The 16021-nt window shown below is 44.5% G+C and overlaps 1 protein-coding gene across 1 annotated transcript in view; it reads right to left on the bottom strand.

Annotated features, from left to right (window-relative positions):
* Positions 1 to 14010, bottom strand: part of LOC149363367 (uncharacterized) — a 28409-nt gene extending 14399 nt beyond the window's left edge. The window contains exons 1-2 of the mRNA XM_089568489.1: positions 14002 to 14010; positions 7119 to 7704 (exon numbers count right to left, since the gene is read on the bottom strand). Of these exons, the coding sequence (XP_089424615.1) occupies positions 7119 to 7704; positions 14002 to 14010 (595 nt within the window). The remainder of the gene's footprint in view (positions 1 to 7118; positions 7705 to 14001) is intronic.
* Positions 14011 to 16021: the final 2011 nt, after the last annotated feature.

Genomic DNA, 16021 nt, shown 5'->3' with positions numbered 1-16021 from the left:
TCAAGCATTGCATAGATTGAATCATTCAGAAAACATTTTTTTTTCATTTCTACAGAAGGTACCTGTATGGCGAAATGCTCTGTGCTGAAAATTCTTGCACCCCGGGGGTGGGTCATGATTTACTTCTGTCAAAATTACAGCGCACCGGGGCTGTCCAGAAAAAAATGACTGGTCCAAAAATGCGCACTGCAAACATTCACAGTTTTGACCGTACGCTTTTGAACGAAATATTCTAATATGATGAGAGATTTAGAGAAGGGCGAAAAACGAGTAAGGTGAAGAAACAGAGGACAGAGAAGACACGTACAGAGGGCAAAACAAATGCCTAGAACAGCCAAACTGTGTGTTCCAAAGCTCACAAAGCCGCTGCGACCAAGACGGCAAAAAATGACGATAAAATTTTATGAGTTTAACTGCAGATGTTTACATCCAGACCATTTTTAACCAAATCTTATTGCTAGATATCGCGTTTTAAGCCCGAAACACGCTCAGAACGTGTTCTAGATATGCGTTTTGCCCTCTGTACAACGCTAAAGATTTCGTCTGTGGTTTCCTTTGTGATCTTCATTTTACCCTACTGTTTTAAAGATTCGTGATCACTGACCAAGTTTTCCAAACCAAAATTTGAATTGACTTGGTGATCCAACCTTCTCGATCTTAGAATCTCTCCTGTGACAGCATAACCAGTGGTTGGAAACTCATGCACACTATTGTCCAGGCAATCCTGACGTGAGCGCCATTTCCTGCCACATCGGCCGGAGGAGAGACACCTGGAGCGTCGTACGGTTGTCATGGCAACGAAATCCAGATGATGGAAAAAATGCCCTAGTGGGATCCGGACCTCGGACCACCACCGGCGAGAACGGAGCAGCGTCGTTTTTTGGTACCTCATGCAATCTGGCCATCTCCGCAGCCTCTGTTTCTACTTGCAGTGTGCAGCAAGTACACACTGTTAGATATCTGTGCTCCTTCAGTCACCAGGATGACGTAAAGTAGCTCAAAGCGAAAAAAAAACTCCGGTTTCCTACCCCTGGCACAGCTGCAATGGACAGAAATGCGATCGCTTTCAAGTGTTTCTAGGATTTTGCGGGCTTTATAGGCGGATATGTATATATCCACGTGCTGCAACCGCTGCTTGCAAAATGAAACCTTATGCGGAATAATAAGGTAAAATTTAAGCATGACAGCTAACAGTACGGAGCTCCCGCTAACATTACAGAAGTCCATGAGCACAGCTGCACGCATTGCTGAAGAAAGGCCTCTCCTATTTTTCTGCTATTACCACTGTGCAGCACTAGCCAAGGCCATCCAATTCGCATAAATTTCCTACGCCAGTTCGGCAGGAGACGTCGAACCAAGCCTCGCATCGTTACTCCATATAAGCTATCGGGTGTACTGGAGGGCGAAATGGGGCGGCGGCACCGTAAAGGGTTTCATGACTACTGCGCAACGAACGGGACAAGAAGAAGGACACAGTCAGAGACACAACACACCGTAAGTGGTAGATGCGAATACTGCCAACATGACACGTCTTTGTAATGCCGGAGACGAAGGTCTAAATTATGTATGCGGATTTATTTTGCCATGTGGCGGGCATATAATTTCATGTGTATTACTTCTAAATCTGGCAGGGAAGGTTAACTGTTTACATATAACACTTTTACTTGGTTCCGGAAACATCTGAAAACAGAGCCTTGATCTTAAGTCAGAAATACGCACAGAAGAAACTGTTACTACGGGTGAAAACTTTTTTAGCATTCCTTCATAAATCATTGTTTAGCCTCGAAGATTTCTCCTAGTTCTCAACCTATTTTATCCCAGAGCCGGTAAAATAGATTTTTTCCTCACTATTGGCTGAAACATCACAGGCAGTGGCAACCATTCTGAGTGAGTAAACAATTAAACATCAATTCCTAAAATATAAGCATCTACATTTCTTTCAGCTAAGTTTTCACTGCAGTATTGTGCCCTACCCCTCACATATAGGTATCCTTATCCTTCACGAAACCTCTATCTCTGCCTCGAGCGTGATGCTGTTTCTTACCTGAACCACAGACTGGTATTATTGTCAGTGAACAGCCGTCAAGCACTTATGAGAGCGCATATAGAAGCAAGCGTGCTTAGGCGAATGATAAAAATTAGAAGGCGCCATATATAATGCGAACGAGTGGTTTGAAAAATACGCTTACAGGCTGCTGGAACAGAACCTGGAAAGCCTTTTGGGAGGTAGTCATCACATATTGCTCCAGGGTAGGCTGTGCACAGCTTAAGCTTAAAAAACTATGTGTGCCAATAATGCAGCGTATTTTTTTAGTGTGTTACCTTTCTTCTTTAAGTGTTGCGTGTGATCTGGTAAGCAGATACAATCCGAGCTACCCGCGGCTGAATCGATTGTTCACAAAACAACGCTCTAGAAATGCTCCTACAAAGGCAAAATGGAAAAAACGCTGAAATTCTCATAGTCGCAATCGCGTTCGCAATGAGTGAGCGGACATAATTTTGCCCTTCTTATAGCCCAAGGAAAAAGTAAAAGCCCATAGTGAAGCTAGTTTTCCATAAATCACGCCAGATTGCTTATTACTCATTCTACAAAATGTTTTTACTCACGTCAAACTGCCTATTTTACCGCAGTGGACTAAAATTAACAAGGTTGAGCAAAAAGAAATCACCAAGAGCTTGAAGGTGTCTTTTCAGTCCGTTCATTTTCTTTTTTGCGCGCAGGGGTCCCATACATTCGTTGTTTGAAGGTTTAGATCTTCTGAACCGGTTTAGAACCTTTACGTTGATCAAAAGTATAAATTCAGCTCCACTTAACGTCCCCCTGTTTGCTTCTGCATGCCGTTTGTAACATACTTGTATTCCAGTTCCAAAATAAGTTTAAGAAGTTTTTTTTTCAACGGTAGTTTATGTTTCACTTGGAACTCAATTTTTGCCGGGTAGGGGACAAGAGCTGTTTTCTGTAATCTAAATAACCATTCATATTACGAGTCAGGAAGGATCAGCACAGCGCTTATCGTTTTCTTTTATTCGAAGCTGCATGTAGCTCGAGGAGTCGGGGCTTAAAGTGTCACCAGGAATGCTACTTGGCGGTGGGGATTATGGTAGAAATGCTTTACAGCAATATTACCCTAAAATGTGTGAAAATATTTGGGGGGACAGCCTTCCGCCCCGCACTCCCACTTCGCGGATGCAGCGTTTCCGCTTGCTAACAGCAGAGGGGTTCTTGCTCGAGGGACAAAGATAGGAACGACAAAGCGTGTACACTTATATGCTATTTATTACACATGCAGTTAATATACCGAGCAGACCAGCTAGCTACAGAACTTCAACGAGGCATTCCTCGGAAGTAGAAGGCTACGTAAGAAGGGTCTCCGAGTTACCGGCTGGGGCAGGGGCGCCCCTCCTCGCCCAGCCGGTGCTGTCTTGGAGCACGGTGATGAAGATGGTCATCAAAGGGGGGGGGGGGGGGGGGGGGGGGGCGCAGGTTTTCCACAAATGCACAGTGTGCATTTTCTACTTGTCAACGAGGTATGTGTGCTTCGCATTTTGTTCAACTTGCATTCAATATATATGCACAGTCGAAAATGTGAACATCATGAATTCTCCCATAGGAGATTTGGTTTGGAGTTTCTCGATCTTCTGATAGTCGTCAATACTGGTGACTTTTTTGTTATTCAGGTAACAACCGCTGTCGGGTTCCCACATTTTTGTATACCACGGGAGCATCTTTTCTCTTCTTTAGAAACGGCTTTAGGCTGTTGCAGTGCAATGAAAAAGATTGAATGCAAGATATGTTGGCGCTATCTACCTCGTTTAGAGCAGCCTGGCATCGCTTGCGGGGATTGAATGGGCATTTAAGACTTTTCTCTGAGGGTATTCTGAGGAGAAGAAAGGTCTTCGGCGGAGTATTTCCCCGACTTTGATATGTATGTGCCGCCTGTAAGCAGCTGCTGGTCGTCATATAAAAAAGTGGAGAGAGATGCTATCCTTATCCGGGAAGAATGGTAAATTTACCTCTCACTTATTCACTGCACGTTTTCTGATAAAGTTGGGTATTTTGTTCATGACAATATAAAACAGTAACCTCTGATCGTATAAACAAGGCATAGCAATATTTGCTCAGAAATCTGACTGACATCAAGCATAGTCGGCAGAGATCTCATGCTCGATATATAAAAAACGTCCTGTGCATGTCTTCTTCCTTGAAACCTCATCTTATCTGACTGGTGTTGTTAGATGTAGCGTTTTTTTCCAGCGTGTAACAATAAAAAGCTGAAAAAGCGCTCATTATCATTAACTATGGAGGTTTAAACAAATGAGCCTTCCTATCAGGATGTCACAGAACGTCGAGTTTGAGCAAAGAACAAAGAAAGAACGAAAATATTTTCTGTACGGGTACTAAAAGCATAATAAACAGATTCACAAACAGCGCTACGGAACAAGGACAAGGACAGATCAGACTCAAGGACATCGCAGACGTCCTTTGGATTCAGTATCAGTTTCCTCTGCTTCGACGGAAAGCCTAGAAAGGAGCGTATCAGGCTAATGCCTTGCAAGGAATTGTGAAACCTTGGCAATTATGCAGGACTGGAGCACGGAACTGGCACTTCTTTTCACGTTCCGTGCAGGACATTTAATATTAGCCTGGGCATGGAAGACACGTTACCGTATTTAACATTCCCAACACACGTCTGTTGTCGACCGTGCGAACAGTAAAATGGCGCTTCAGATGCTTCGTCGTGATAGTAAGTAGGGGCTCATTACTTCAATACAACTCAGCATTCGTTTCAGAAGGCACCCCGAGTTGCACTCGCTGGTAGAGTCTAAAACGAAGTGATGTGACGAGAGTTTACTGGCCCAAAGATAAAACTGTATAAACTGACAGCAGCGGTAAATCTGGCCGCCGAAGTTGACAAAGAAATCAACAGGCTACTGTCGCATGAAAATAATTCTTCACCTGGGCATTCAGCGGGTTTTAAGAACCTTCAAACCTGTGTGAATGATGAAAACGAGGACCTGAACTTCTGTTCTTCAAAAATATCAGTTCACAAAAATATTTCAATTTTTATAGCAATAGCTTCAATATGTATTCTACACCTGCGGAGTTAGCGGCTAGATCCCGGAAAAGCTATGCTTGCTGGCAGGTTTAATCGTTATTTCACCACCGCGGGTGCCAGTAGTCGCGTAGCCCACTTAGCCCTCGTCTGCTCACCTGGCTTGAAAACGGCCACGTGCTAAATCTAACCTTCCTTAGAATACAACCAGTTACCATAAAGAACCATATGCATCTCTACTCATGTCACCGTGCCCTTTCGAAATCCATTTGTTGCTCTTGATTCCAGTAATGATAATAACAACTAGCGTCTGCACCCTAAATCATACTGCCATTCTACTCTCTCGCAGATGTTATTCCTCACAAATGAAAATAGAGTCGCCTGATACCACTACTAAAACCAGGGAAATCTCCGCTTGAACTCACAAAGCTCTCCTGAGGTTCTTAAAGTACTCGGAGTTGTGTTGCCTTCTATAAACTTTAAGATTTAAATCTGCGCCCTATGTCCCGTTGTCATAGTGATCGCTGGGCACTTGAAAAACTCATTTCGTTGCCGCTCTTTTTCTTTTTTCCCCCTTTGTTCCCCTCCCACGTGTAGGGTGGGTAGCCTACTGGGCATCGCCTGGTTTACCTCCCTGCCTTTCCGTCCTGCTGTTTCTAAATTTCGAACCACTTTATTAGCTGAACCACTATTAGCCTAAATTACGAACCACTTTATTAGAAATTAAATTGCGAACAATTTTCTTGGCCTCCGTATTTTTGGGCCACTTGCGAGGGCTCATGAAATACAGGTTATAAACGTTTTCTTCTCGAAAAAAAAACAACAAAATTTCACTGTGCGGATTTTCTTCTAAAAAACAGACAAGACGGAACGCAGCAGACCTCTTTCAGCAGACAATCGCTTCTCGTCTTTTGTACTTCATTCGATGGTATCATGACGAGTTCAGAACGGAAGTGGAGTAACTTCTTCACGAAAGCATAAACGATGGGGAAGAAACGCTTTCAACTTACACTTCGCGTGTGTCTGTTATATTTCTAGCCCATCTTTGTCCCTTTGGCGCAGTAGTTACTTCGTCTTGAATAATGGAACTGCTGGCGCGACAAGTTCGCTCGACAAAAAATATTCAGTTTTAAAAAGCACGAGAAACGAAAAACTAGCGCGTTGCAACGTAGGATTTTCTTGACGAAGCCGATAGGTGGTGACAAATGATCTGGATTTGCGAATAGTTTAGTGTATCGCTGAACTTTTATAACGTTGCGGAGACAGCAAGAGAGTGGTTCCCGACTTCCAAGCGATACAATCCTTAGGACGGGCCAACTGCTATCATCGATGGCTGGTTCTAGAACTAGACAGCCGTTAGTGCCTGAATATGATAGAGATTGTGGAATTCATCGCAAAGGATAACGAATCTCAATCCTAATTAATTTAATGTGTATAAACAAACCAATGTGCGCAAGCCATTTAATGAATCTGGATTCTCAATCAACGTTATAGAGAGAACGCACTACAAGACAGGAGCAGAAAAAATGGCCTGATGTCCGAAAAGGCAGAATATGCGCTGTGAATTAGCGCCCTCAGTCCATATCATGCCAAGGAAAAAGAGTGGAGAAACACAATGTGTTTATTCCTAAAACTTCTTTGTCAATGCCAAAGCAACCGGCAATTCAGATGGTGTTCAAGCAGGTACCTATGGTGGTCGTAGCCTCTGAAATAATAAAAGAAATAAGGTAAAAAAAAGTCCTTACTAAGAAAAAGGCTTAACGAACAAATGTGTGAACATAGCTGAAAAAAATTCCCAACCATGAACGATTTATGAACCAATCGCGAATCATGAACATAGGAAGGAAAGTTTGGGTCTTTTTACTATCCCTTCTTGCTCCACTGACTCAGAGCATTCATGCCCCTTTTCATATTCTTGAAGGAGATGCCTTGCGCAGTAGACTCAATAATAGACAGCTCACAGCCATTGCGCGTTGCCAGTGTTACGAATATAGCCGAAAGTGTGCAAAAATTCGTAAAACATAATTCCTCGATTAGACAAGTGAGAAATAAACAGATACTCACGCTTCCTCTTGCGAAGAAGGGCACCATAGTGGTAGGGGCTGCCGAGGCCGTAGCCGTAGTTCAGGCCGTAGCCGAGGAGACCATGGCCGTAACCGTAGTGGCCGACACCGTAGCCGACTGTGCCAACACCGTAGCCGTAAACTGGAGCGGCGTGGTAGGAAGGAACAGCTGGGGCAGCGTGGGCAACGGTGGCCACAGCTGGGGCGTGGTGGAGGGTGGTGGTGGCAACAGCAGGGGCCGCGGCGTAAGCAGCGACAGCTGGGGCAGCGGCGTAGGTGGGGAAGGCTGGGGTTGCGTGGGCGACAGTGGTGACGGCAGGAGCAGCCGCGTACGTGGTGGCAACCTCAGTCACGGCTAGAGCAGCGGCAACCACAGTGGCAGCAGCATATGTAGCCACAGCTGGGGCAGCGTGGGCCACAGTGACAAAAGCTGGAGCGTGGGCAACGGTGGCCACAGCTGGGGCGTATCCGGCGTAGCCAAGGCCGTAGCCAGCGTAGCCAGCGTAGCCATGACCGTAGCCAAGGCCGTATCCGGTGTAGCCACCGAAAGCGCTAGCGGCAATAGCCAAGAGAACGCAGGCACGGATCTGCAAACGAAAGTTTAAAATGTGAGTGCTGAAGAAAATGAAATATTTTCTGTTCTCTTAACACTTTTTATCTGGTGGTACGCATACAATTGTTCACTGAATAACAGTTTGATAATATTACTGTTCTGGTACGTTTGTTTGGTTATGGTAACATGACGATTGCGGCAGTACACTGAAGAGTGTCTGCTGCTTACCATGATATCTTTTGAGTCGGTGTGGAGCCAACTGCTAACCGAGCAGCTCCTCCCGGAGCTTGTATACCAGAGCGGCCAGAACTGTGACGGTGTTTGCGCCTCGCCATTTGCCTGTATCAAGAGGGGAAGAAGGAGGAAATGTTTTTGAGGTCTTTCGAGTGGTATTCAACATGTCTCGTCTAGGCTCAGCAGCAGTAGAAAGACGGTGCACCGGCGGAGCATTGATGAGACTCCACCATGGGACCTTCACCATAGCAAGAATTATTTCAGTAATTTTATGAGCCTTAAAGGAAGTTGTTAAGCGCTAAAGGTGCTATTTTGCCGTTTTATTTTATTGTGTTTTCGTGGGACATACATCAAGTTTATTACATGACATTTTTAAGGAAACAGCACGGCTGGGTGTGTAGCGCTGTTGCGTAAGAGCGCAAGGGGAATTCAGATGGTATCCGACCTTTCGACCTTTCCTGCCAGCAAAACGTGATGACCTATGGTTCGCGTACAGTGAATCAGAGTTGTTGTACTCCTAGCTGATTACTGACGATTTTTTCAAAGCGATGACATTGTTGAACGCAGTTTGATATTGAATCCCTGGGAATGTCTTGAATGCAGTAGGAGAGGGGGAGCTTATTGCAGCTTTCCACACTTTTACAGGAGATCGAACCGCCACGTTGTTATGGGCCTGTTTTCTTTTGAACCCGTGTGCGGCCGTTAGCTTAATTTGCTCTAGGGTTTATGCTACCAGAAAGCTTTTCACTTGTCACCATGATGTTGGAGATTTTCGGCAAGTAAAATTTAGAAAGTAAAGAACAAATTTCTTGCACGTGCAGTCGCAGAACAAAAGTAGGCGACAAAATGTGCTCCTTGGTGCTACTCGTGGTGCGCAAGCGGCGGTCTGGGTTCGGCCATCTGGTGTAATCGAGTACGAGTCCAGGCTACTGAGGCTTGCATGTAACCTCCAAGACATATTTAACCGGGATAGCATGGCAGCTTCCAGAGTGCCCTTGCGGCATGGCGGAGTAATGGCGGTGGCAAGCGTTGCACGATTGCAAGGATAACCTCGTTAATGGCAACATCTGCCATAGCAATAATCCATTTCACGATAAAGTACCTAAACTGCATAAAAAGCAGTCAAGGAGGCATGGTTACTATAGTCAAAATCGCTACATGCAGTTAGCGATTGGGCATCTAATCGATCTCACAATATCTATATTTACACACTTGCAAAGCGTAGGTAGCAAGAGGTCAGCGCTATTGGCCTAGCCTGCGGCGAGTGCTTGGGGTGAGTGAACATCTCTCACCTATGCCTGGTGTCTGAAAATGGAGCCTGACACCTGAAGCACATAAAAACGACGAAAATACCGAGAATCTGTGTCACTATAGAAAAAAATCTCCAGGAATGCTACTTTTTCAGTCAAAAGTTATCGTATGTTCTTGAAAGGAAAAGGGAAATCTGAAAGGCATAAAAAAGAAAGGAACCCGCGAATTATGGAGATATTGCTGAAAATAAGGGTACTTGATTATGCAGGCTGTTGCGATCACAGCATTACACCTTTGTTTTCGCTGCACTAGGCTGCAGTAAACAGTAAACTTTCATGAGTGCTTCTCGACTATTCGTGAATTGTGCAGACTGTTGTGGCACTGTACATTGCAAAACTACTTCCATGTTTCTGCAAAGGCGGAGAATTCAATGCTCCTCCTAGAAGCGAAATAATATTATGCGGGACTCCACTCGAGACAAACAATAACAACCAGATTTGAAACTATTAAACATGTCTCTCCACAGCGTCTACAATTTTGTCTTTCTTAGTCGGGCAAACATGCTGCCCTTCTGTCGGGCATTGTGTGAAAGCGTTTTGCAAAAGCTGAAAGCCTCCAAGGTTTCCTGTAGTGAGCAGGGGAGTCAAGAGAACAAAAGCAAGACTCCTGTCCAGGTAATACCATATTATCATAGGTTTTCACATAATTTCAAGAAGCTGGCAGCGCGTTATAATGTACAAGTAGATTTCTCTGCCCCATGCAAACTTTCCAGGGTCTGCACTAAGAAAATGAAAAAACGAGATGACTCCCTGACGAAACATCAAACGAAGTTTACGGAATGCAAGGCGAACGTTGTGTACAGAATTCCTATCAGCTGCTGCCGTCATTACATTGGGCAGACAGGAAGATGCTTCAAGGAGAGGGCGAGAGAACATAGATTATGCGAACGCATCAAGTCAGGAGGTAACCTATCCGACCATTGCAAAGCATGTGAAACAGAGCAAGAGAACGGATGCTATCCAAAAATAGATAAAACAGAATTCTTAACATCATTTAAAGGAAAAACCAAGCGTGAAGTCATGGGGGCGTATTTTATAAGCAAAGCGGAGAAAAGTGCGTCAGCGCACCTTCTATTCATTTACATGACAGTGAGGTTGAATTCCTTGATGGCTATCTGTAGGTGTGAACCATGTGTTCAGACTGCTTTCCGTAAGCACCTTTCCTTGTTGTTCTGAACTGGAATGGTCCCGCTTTTCCTTTGCGTTTTCTTGCTTCTATTCCTTGGCGTTTTATTGGCTTTTACTTCATTTGTTATTACCATTTCTCATATTTGCATATCCCATTCACCCTTCACCCCCCCCCCCCCTTTGTTGTTTTAGCGTGGAGCCCTCTACACTCATGTTTTATAATTCTCGATTTACCCTTTTCTGTTTCGTTCATTTGGTATTTTTTTATGTACATATATTTTATAGTATCCTAGTTTTTACTTTTTTTTTCATTTTACTATATACAGTATTACAGCCCTTGTCGGTTTTCGACCTAATTTCCTGCTATCTTTTATTCCCTTGCCATGCTCATAAATGTAATTTCCCCATTGTCATTCTGCCTTTCTTCACCACACGTTTGCCTTAGTGTGGAGCCATGTACCCTCCCTTCATCTTTTAGTCGATCTATCTTTATCTCCTCATTTTCGCCGTGTTATTTGTTTTTCTCTTAACCTTGACAAGCTTGAAAAGCGCATTTTTGCAGTAAGTTTCAATACGCGATGTCCCTTTTCTGTTCATTGATTCCTCCGGCACCGTGTTTTCCTGTTCTTATTTTGTCGTAATTTTTGATTATTTTTCACACGCTGAAATCTTTATTGTGCTCTTTTTTGCACATGTTCATCGCTTGATGGTGGTGATCGGCTCCTATATATTACACGTGGTGGCATTTCGAAAATAAAGTTGCAAGTTAGCGCCTGTCCTGTCCACTTCTGTGTCGTCCGTGTCCTTTTCGCGCTATGTTTTCGAAGAAAAAAATATGAGTATACGATGCTTTTTTCATTGGATACTTAGCAAAAGCAAGCTGAAAAGCTCATCACCGGACAGCCACCCCACCTTTACCGAGCGTTGGAGCAGAAATTGCTTAACTAATGAATGATTAGCTGTGAACACTGGCTACCATGCGGGCTTGAACTGATTCGCTACGGGCAGTATGTGGAGGCGGGCTCTTTTTGGGGAAGTGGAGCTAGAGCCGAAATATAGGGGTGTGTTGAATAAGTCTGCCATTTACCATTCTTTCATTCAGTGCGTACCACAGACAGGCGAAAAGGCGCAAAATGCTTCGCTAAATTGTCTCTTATACCATCGAGCTTTGCACCCGCCTATTTACCTGCACTGACTACTCATGTCACATTTTTAAACCCGCAAAGCTCCAAGTTATACGTGCCAACATTGGCAGGTTCGTACACCGAACAGCCTAAGTGACATTCTACTTGCCGCTGTGGCAGGTGACAAAGCGGAGATTAGGGAATCCTCCGCTCTTCTTCAAGAAGAGGGCAAGAAAAGAACAGAAGGTGACTGGCACGGGAAGAACACTTTCACCTGCCAAAGTTGGTAGACGTAAGAGCCAGCTACAAACTACCAGCTGTGGTATCTGTGGTCGTGCATAACAGCTCACAAGAAGGTTCTTGTGCCATTTGTGGCATGCACCACTAGAAAACTTAACACTTGACACTAGACACTTTCATAATGAGAAACGTTCGTGAAGTCATTAGCTGGGCATATGTGAGCGCATTAAGACTAATAATCAGAAGACCACGGTTCCGGTCGAGGTGTTATAATATGCCTTGTCTAAGTTGAAAAAGAAAACGAGTGAAAATTAGATAGAAATATTCGCCGTTAAAAAAAAAGGTATGAGGCTTGCGCCACACGTTCATTCTTAATGCCATAGAAAAGCTCTGACTCGAGCACGTGGATGGCGTTCCTGAGACCGTCTAAGTTTCGACTGCGTCTGCAAAACACCTTCATAGAATATTATCTGGGCTATGCCCCGAAGAAAATTGTGGAACCCCGGACATTATGAACGGTCCGTGCTTGGAGCTGGTCCCTGCTTTCGCATTTCCTGTTCCACATTTTAAATCAGCCCCAGAATGCTAGCCATGGTGCAAATGCTTTATTTTTGATGTTCTGAACTCGTTTCCCTTCCCGCAGAAAAAGCGAAAGCACGTTTTAGATGTTTTATCTTGATAACAGGACAGCGGGCAGTGCTACAATAGAACTCGGCGAGGTTGTCAGACGACAGTTGATGGTGCACTCACTGGTCGAGTCCGAGACGACCAGTTCCCAACGAAAGTTTGGTATTGCGAGAAAGAAACAGATTATGCTGCACATAGTTATAAATGCCGTGGCCGAGGTTCGTTTCTAAATTACCGCGGTTTAAACTATTTCTTTACACAGGTATTGAGAAAGATTTTAAATGACTAAAGCCTGCGGCTATAATATATGGAGAACCTCTAAATGCGTCTCGCAAGAAACTGTAATTAATATTTAGGTTATATAGCCATGACTTCCAGACGCATTTTTTTTGCGATGTTTATGTCATGATCCTTAGAACCGCTGGTAGACTGCTGCCATTAAATGTCCTCTCCGAGAAATCCAGCGCTCAACAGCTGGGCTGCCAGCTGGTGCCAAAAGTTCATGTACATATGAGATGCATGGGGGAGAGTGGGAACTTTTAAGGGCCTATCATTGTTGGCATGCGATACTAGCGAACATGCACAATGTGGTGCTAAAATAAGACGCTGTCATCAGAGGAGCTTTCTTCAAGTCACTAATTGTCCCATGTGTGCGCGAAAAGTATGGAATTGGAAAACAACGATAATCCTGAAATGAAGTTCTTATTCTATTTAAAAAAAACACTCCAACAATCCAAATCTTTGTCCGTTTGGACAAGAGCCGGTCGGGTGTATAAAATAATGCAGTTAGAGAAAAGGACCATGACGATTTTCAAGCTTCCGAAGAAAGAAGAAGGGGTAAAGGCACAGTAGGTGCTTACTACACAGTTCAAAATGAGAAGGATTTCATTATTAGGCAACCATGGACGACATGATGTCATCACGTCCTAATATTGTTGTTGTGCATGTAGCGCGGTCGTGACACAGAAAGGACGAAGAATCTGGGCACGATCTCACGAGGAGGAAAACAGAAAAATCGTTATAGAGGGTTTTATATTTATGTTTTTTTTTATCTTTATACCAGTTATAGATAGAAACATGAAGGAGACAATATAGGGTTCTAGGCCGTGCTTACTGTACGCTGCAATGGTCTTTCTAAGTGTTCCTCAGCCATAGGTGCTTACCAAGAGTCTATAGCTCGTTCACAAACGGCCAATAACATTACACCGCCAGTGAAGGGTGAAAATCAGCGATGGCATGACTCCTTCTCCCGCATACGAGTACACTGCGCAGGACAGCGGCCACCGCCACTGGAGGAAAAAGCAATACGATGTAGTGATCACATTCGCTGCTAGTATCGGTTGCGCCGATACTTGCGATACTTGGTTGTATAGATTGCGTTTATTCTGTGATCCATCCTTCTCCCTTCCTGTGTCCTCACGTTACCTGCATCGTTTGCCTTTCTATACCTTGCTTGGTTGTCATCCATTTGATTGCAAACCCCACTTATAGCTGCCTCTAGGTTCCTGGACCTCCTGGCGTGTGCTGCAAGACATAACTTTTCTATAATTTTTTTCTTGAATGTTCCTTTCAGGAAAATTGACTGCACCCCATACTTTCTTTTTTAAGACCTGTTTTCTTCTTTTCGTCAGTATATGTGGTCACTACTTGCCCTACAAACTTGCTTGCCGTGGCCATTTCCAATGCTTCGATGCCTATCGACAGGTTTTAAATGCAGGCCGCCGGTCGACGTCATTTATAACTGGAACTGGACTTGGCGGTTTAAAAAAAACGGTAATAGTAGGCCACCATGGTGGCTCAATGGTTAATGCATTCGTCGACCGTGCCGGACTACCCGGGCTCGAACCCGACCGCGGCGGCCGCGTTTCGATGGAGGCGGAACGCAAAAGGAGCCCATGTGCTGTGCCATGTCAGTGCCCGTTAAAGATCCCCAGGGGGTCAAATTACTGCAGGAAACCTCCTCAATGGCACCTTTCTCTCTTTCTTCTTTCGCTTCCACCTTCCTCCCTTTTCTTACGGCGCGGTTCAGGTGTCCATCCACCGAGATATGTGAGACAGCTACTGCGCTATTTCCTGTTCTCAGAAACCAATTTGCGAATTTACCAAACTCAGTTTACGAAATTCAGCTTAAACTGAAAAATTGTATTATCACTGACATGCACCCAACAGCTTGCTGGCTATCGAGTAGGAGATATACTCAGTCCAAGGAGCAAAAAAAAGGTCGGCATGCCTGGGTTGGGGTGAAATGACGCTACCGTTGTAATAAATAACATGGTTGCACATTTTCAGGCATTTTATTTTCGACCTTGCACGCCTCTGAAGACCTTAGAAGGCTCCACACCTCTCCATACGTTGCCCGCTATCCCGGATATATTATCTGAGATTATCCCCTCAGGGTAGTTTTTTGGTTAGCCTAGTTTGTTCACAGCATGTACACCCCCCCCCCCCCCCCCCCCCCGCCCGACAAAAGTACACAGCCCAAGGGGTTTGCTTCTGATGCTTTCAGCATACCTGGTTATGCCTACTTAGCGACCGTAATCTCTCGAAGGCAAACAGCTTCGACTCCTCATTGCTCCCAAGCTTTGGATTGCTAGATGTTCTAGGGAGCTCCACTAAACAGCTTACAAGCGAACCCCTTCTGCTGTATACGTTTGGTGGGGGATGTACTTTTAAAGTGAAAGAATGAGCGTGATTGAAAAGTGTCGTTTTCTGTCAACCGCCACGGCTCAGTGATAGTTCTTTTACTGAATTCGGCACGCAGACCACCTGATGTCTCGTCCTCTCGCTCAACTAAGAGCAACAGCCCAGCGATAACATGACAAACGTGTAATAAGACCAAGCGGCAGTGTGCGTTTCTGTGCGACAGCTCTACTTCACGAAGTCTAACCGGCTCACCAAATTTGTATGGAGCTTGAACTGGAGGGTAACATTGAGAAACAATAAATAAATAAATGTCGCCGCGACTGATATTCCAACCGTGGCGGCCGGCTCAAACCGCTATCCACTGCACGAGAGCACTATGTTATCGCCGCAGGCGATCATGCCTCGCACGCACACGCACGCACTGATCATTGCACACGGTCGTCTTCATCGACTGATGCTACTGTCGAACTAATATCGTCGCCAGTCATGCCGACGACAGAGCAAAGCAAAACCGTGTGCCAACCAGGCTAAACACATGCTTTACCACTCGGTCTACTTCGTAACCAGTTTGTTAAAACACTGCCATAGTTTTGTCAGCCGCTTCTATTACTTAGCTTACGCTGTTTTTTAATGATATGTATTTCGGCAATTCAAGCTACACATACGCCCATATCAGCATAAATTGCTGGTAAGGTACTGCTTTCGGGACATAATGGCCTAAATGTGTCAGAAAAGCTCAGGAACGCTTTATTAGATCACCGAAAAACCCGATAGTTCCTCCACAGAAATTAATTCAATGTACCGGGTCTTGAATATTTGGGGGCCGGGTTTTAAAAAATTCGTATGCAAAATCTACTGTCCTATTCGAGCTGAAATAACGTTCAGAAAGTAGCAAAATACAAAATATGGTCTACGTTATCTGATAAGTATTTCAACATCGGTACTTGCCTAGATTTTCCGGAATGGACGGAAAACTGCTCTCGGCAGCTTGCACAATTTTCGCAGAAGCGAGTGACCTAGAGATGTAAAATTTAAAGAAATTTTG

The sequence above is a fragment of the Amblyomma mixtum genome, chromosome 2 (genome assembly GCF_055824585.1).
Source record: "Amblyomma mixtum isolate Tamu chromosome 2, ASM5582458v1, whole genome shotgun sequence".
NCBI classification, from domain to species: domain Eukaryota; kingdom Metazoa; phylum Arthropoda; class Arachnida; order Ixodida; family Ixodidae; genus Amblyomma; species Amblyomma mixtum.
The sequence above is the reverse complement of the archived record's forward strand: the minus strand, read 5'-3'. Positions and strand labels throughout refer to the sequence as shown.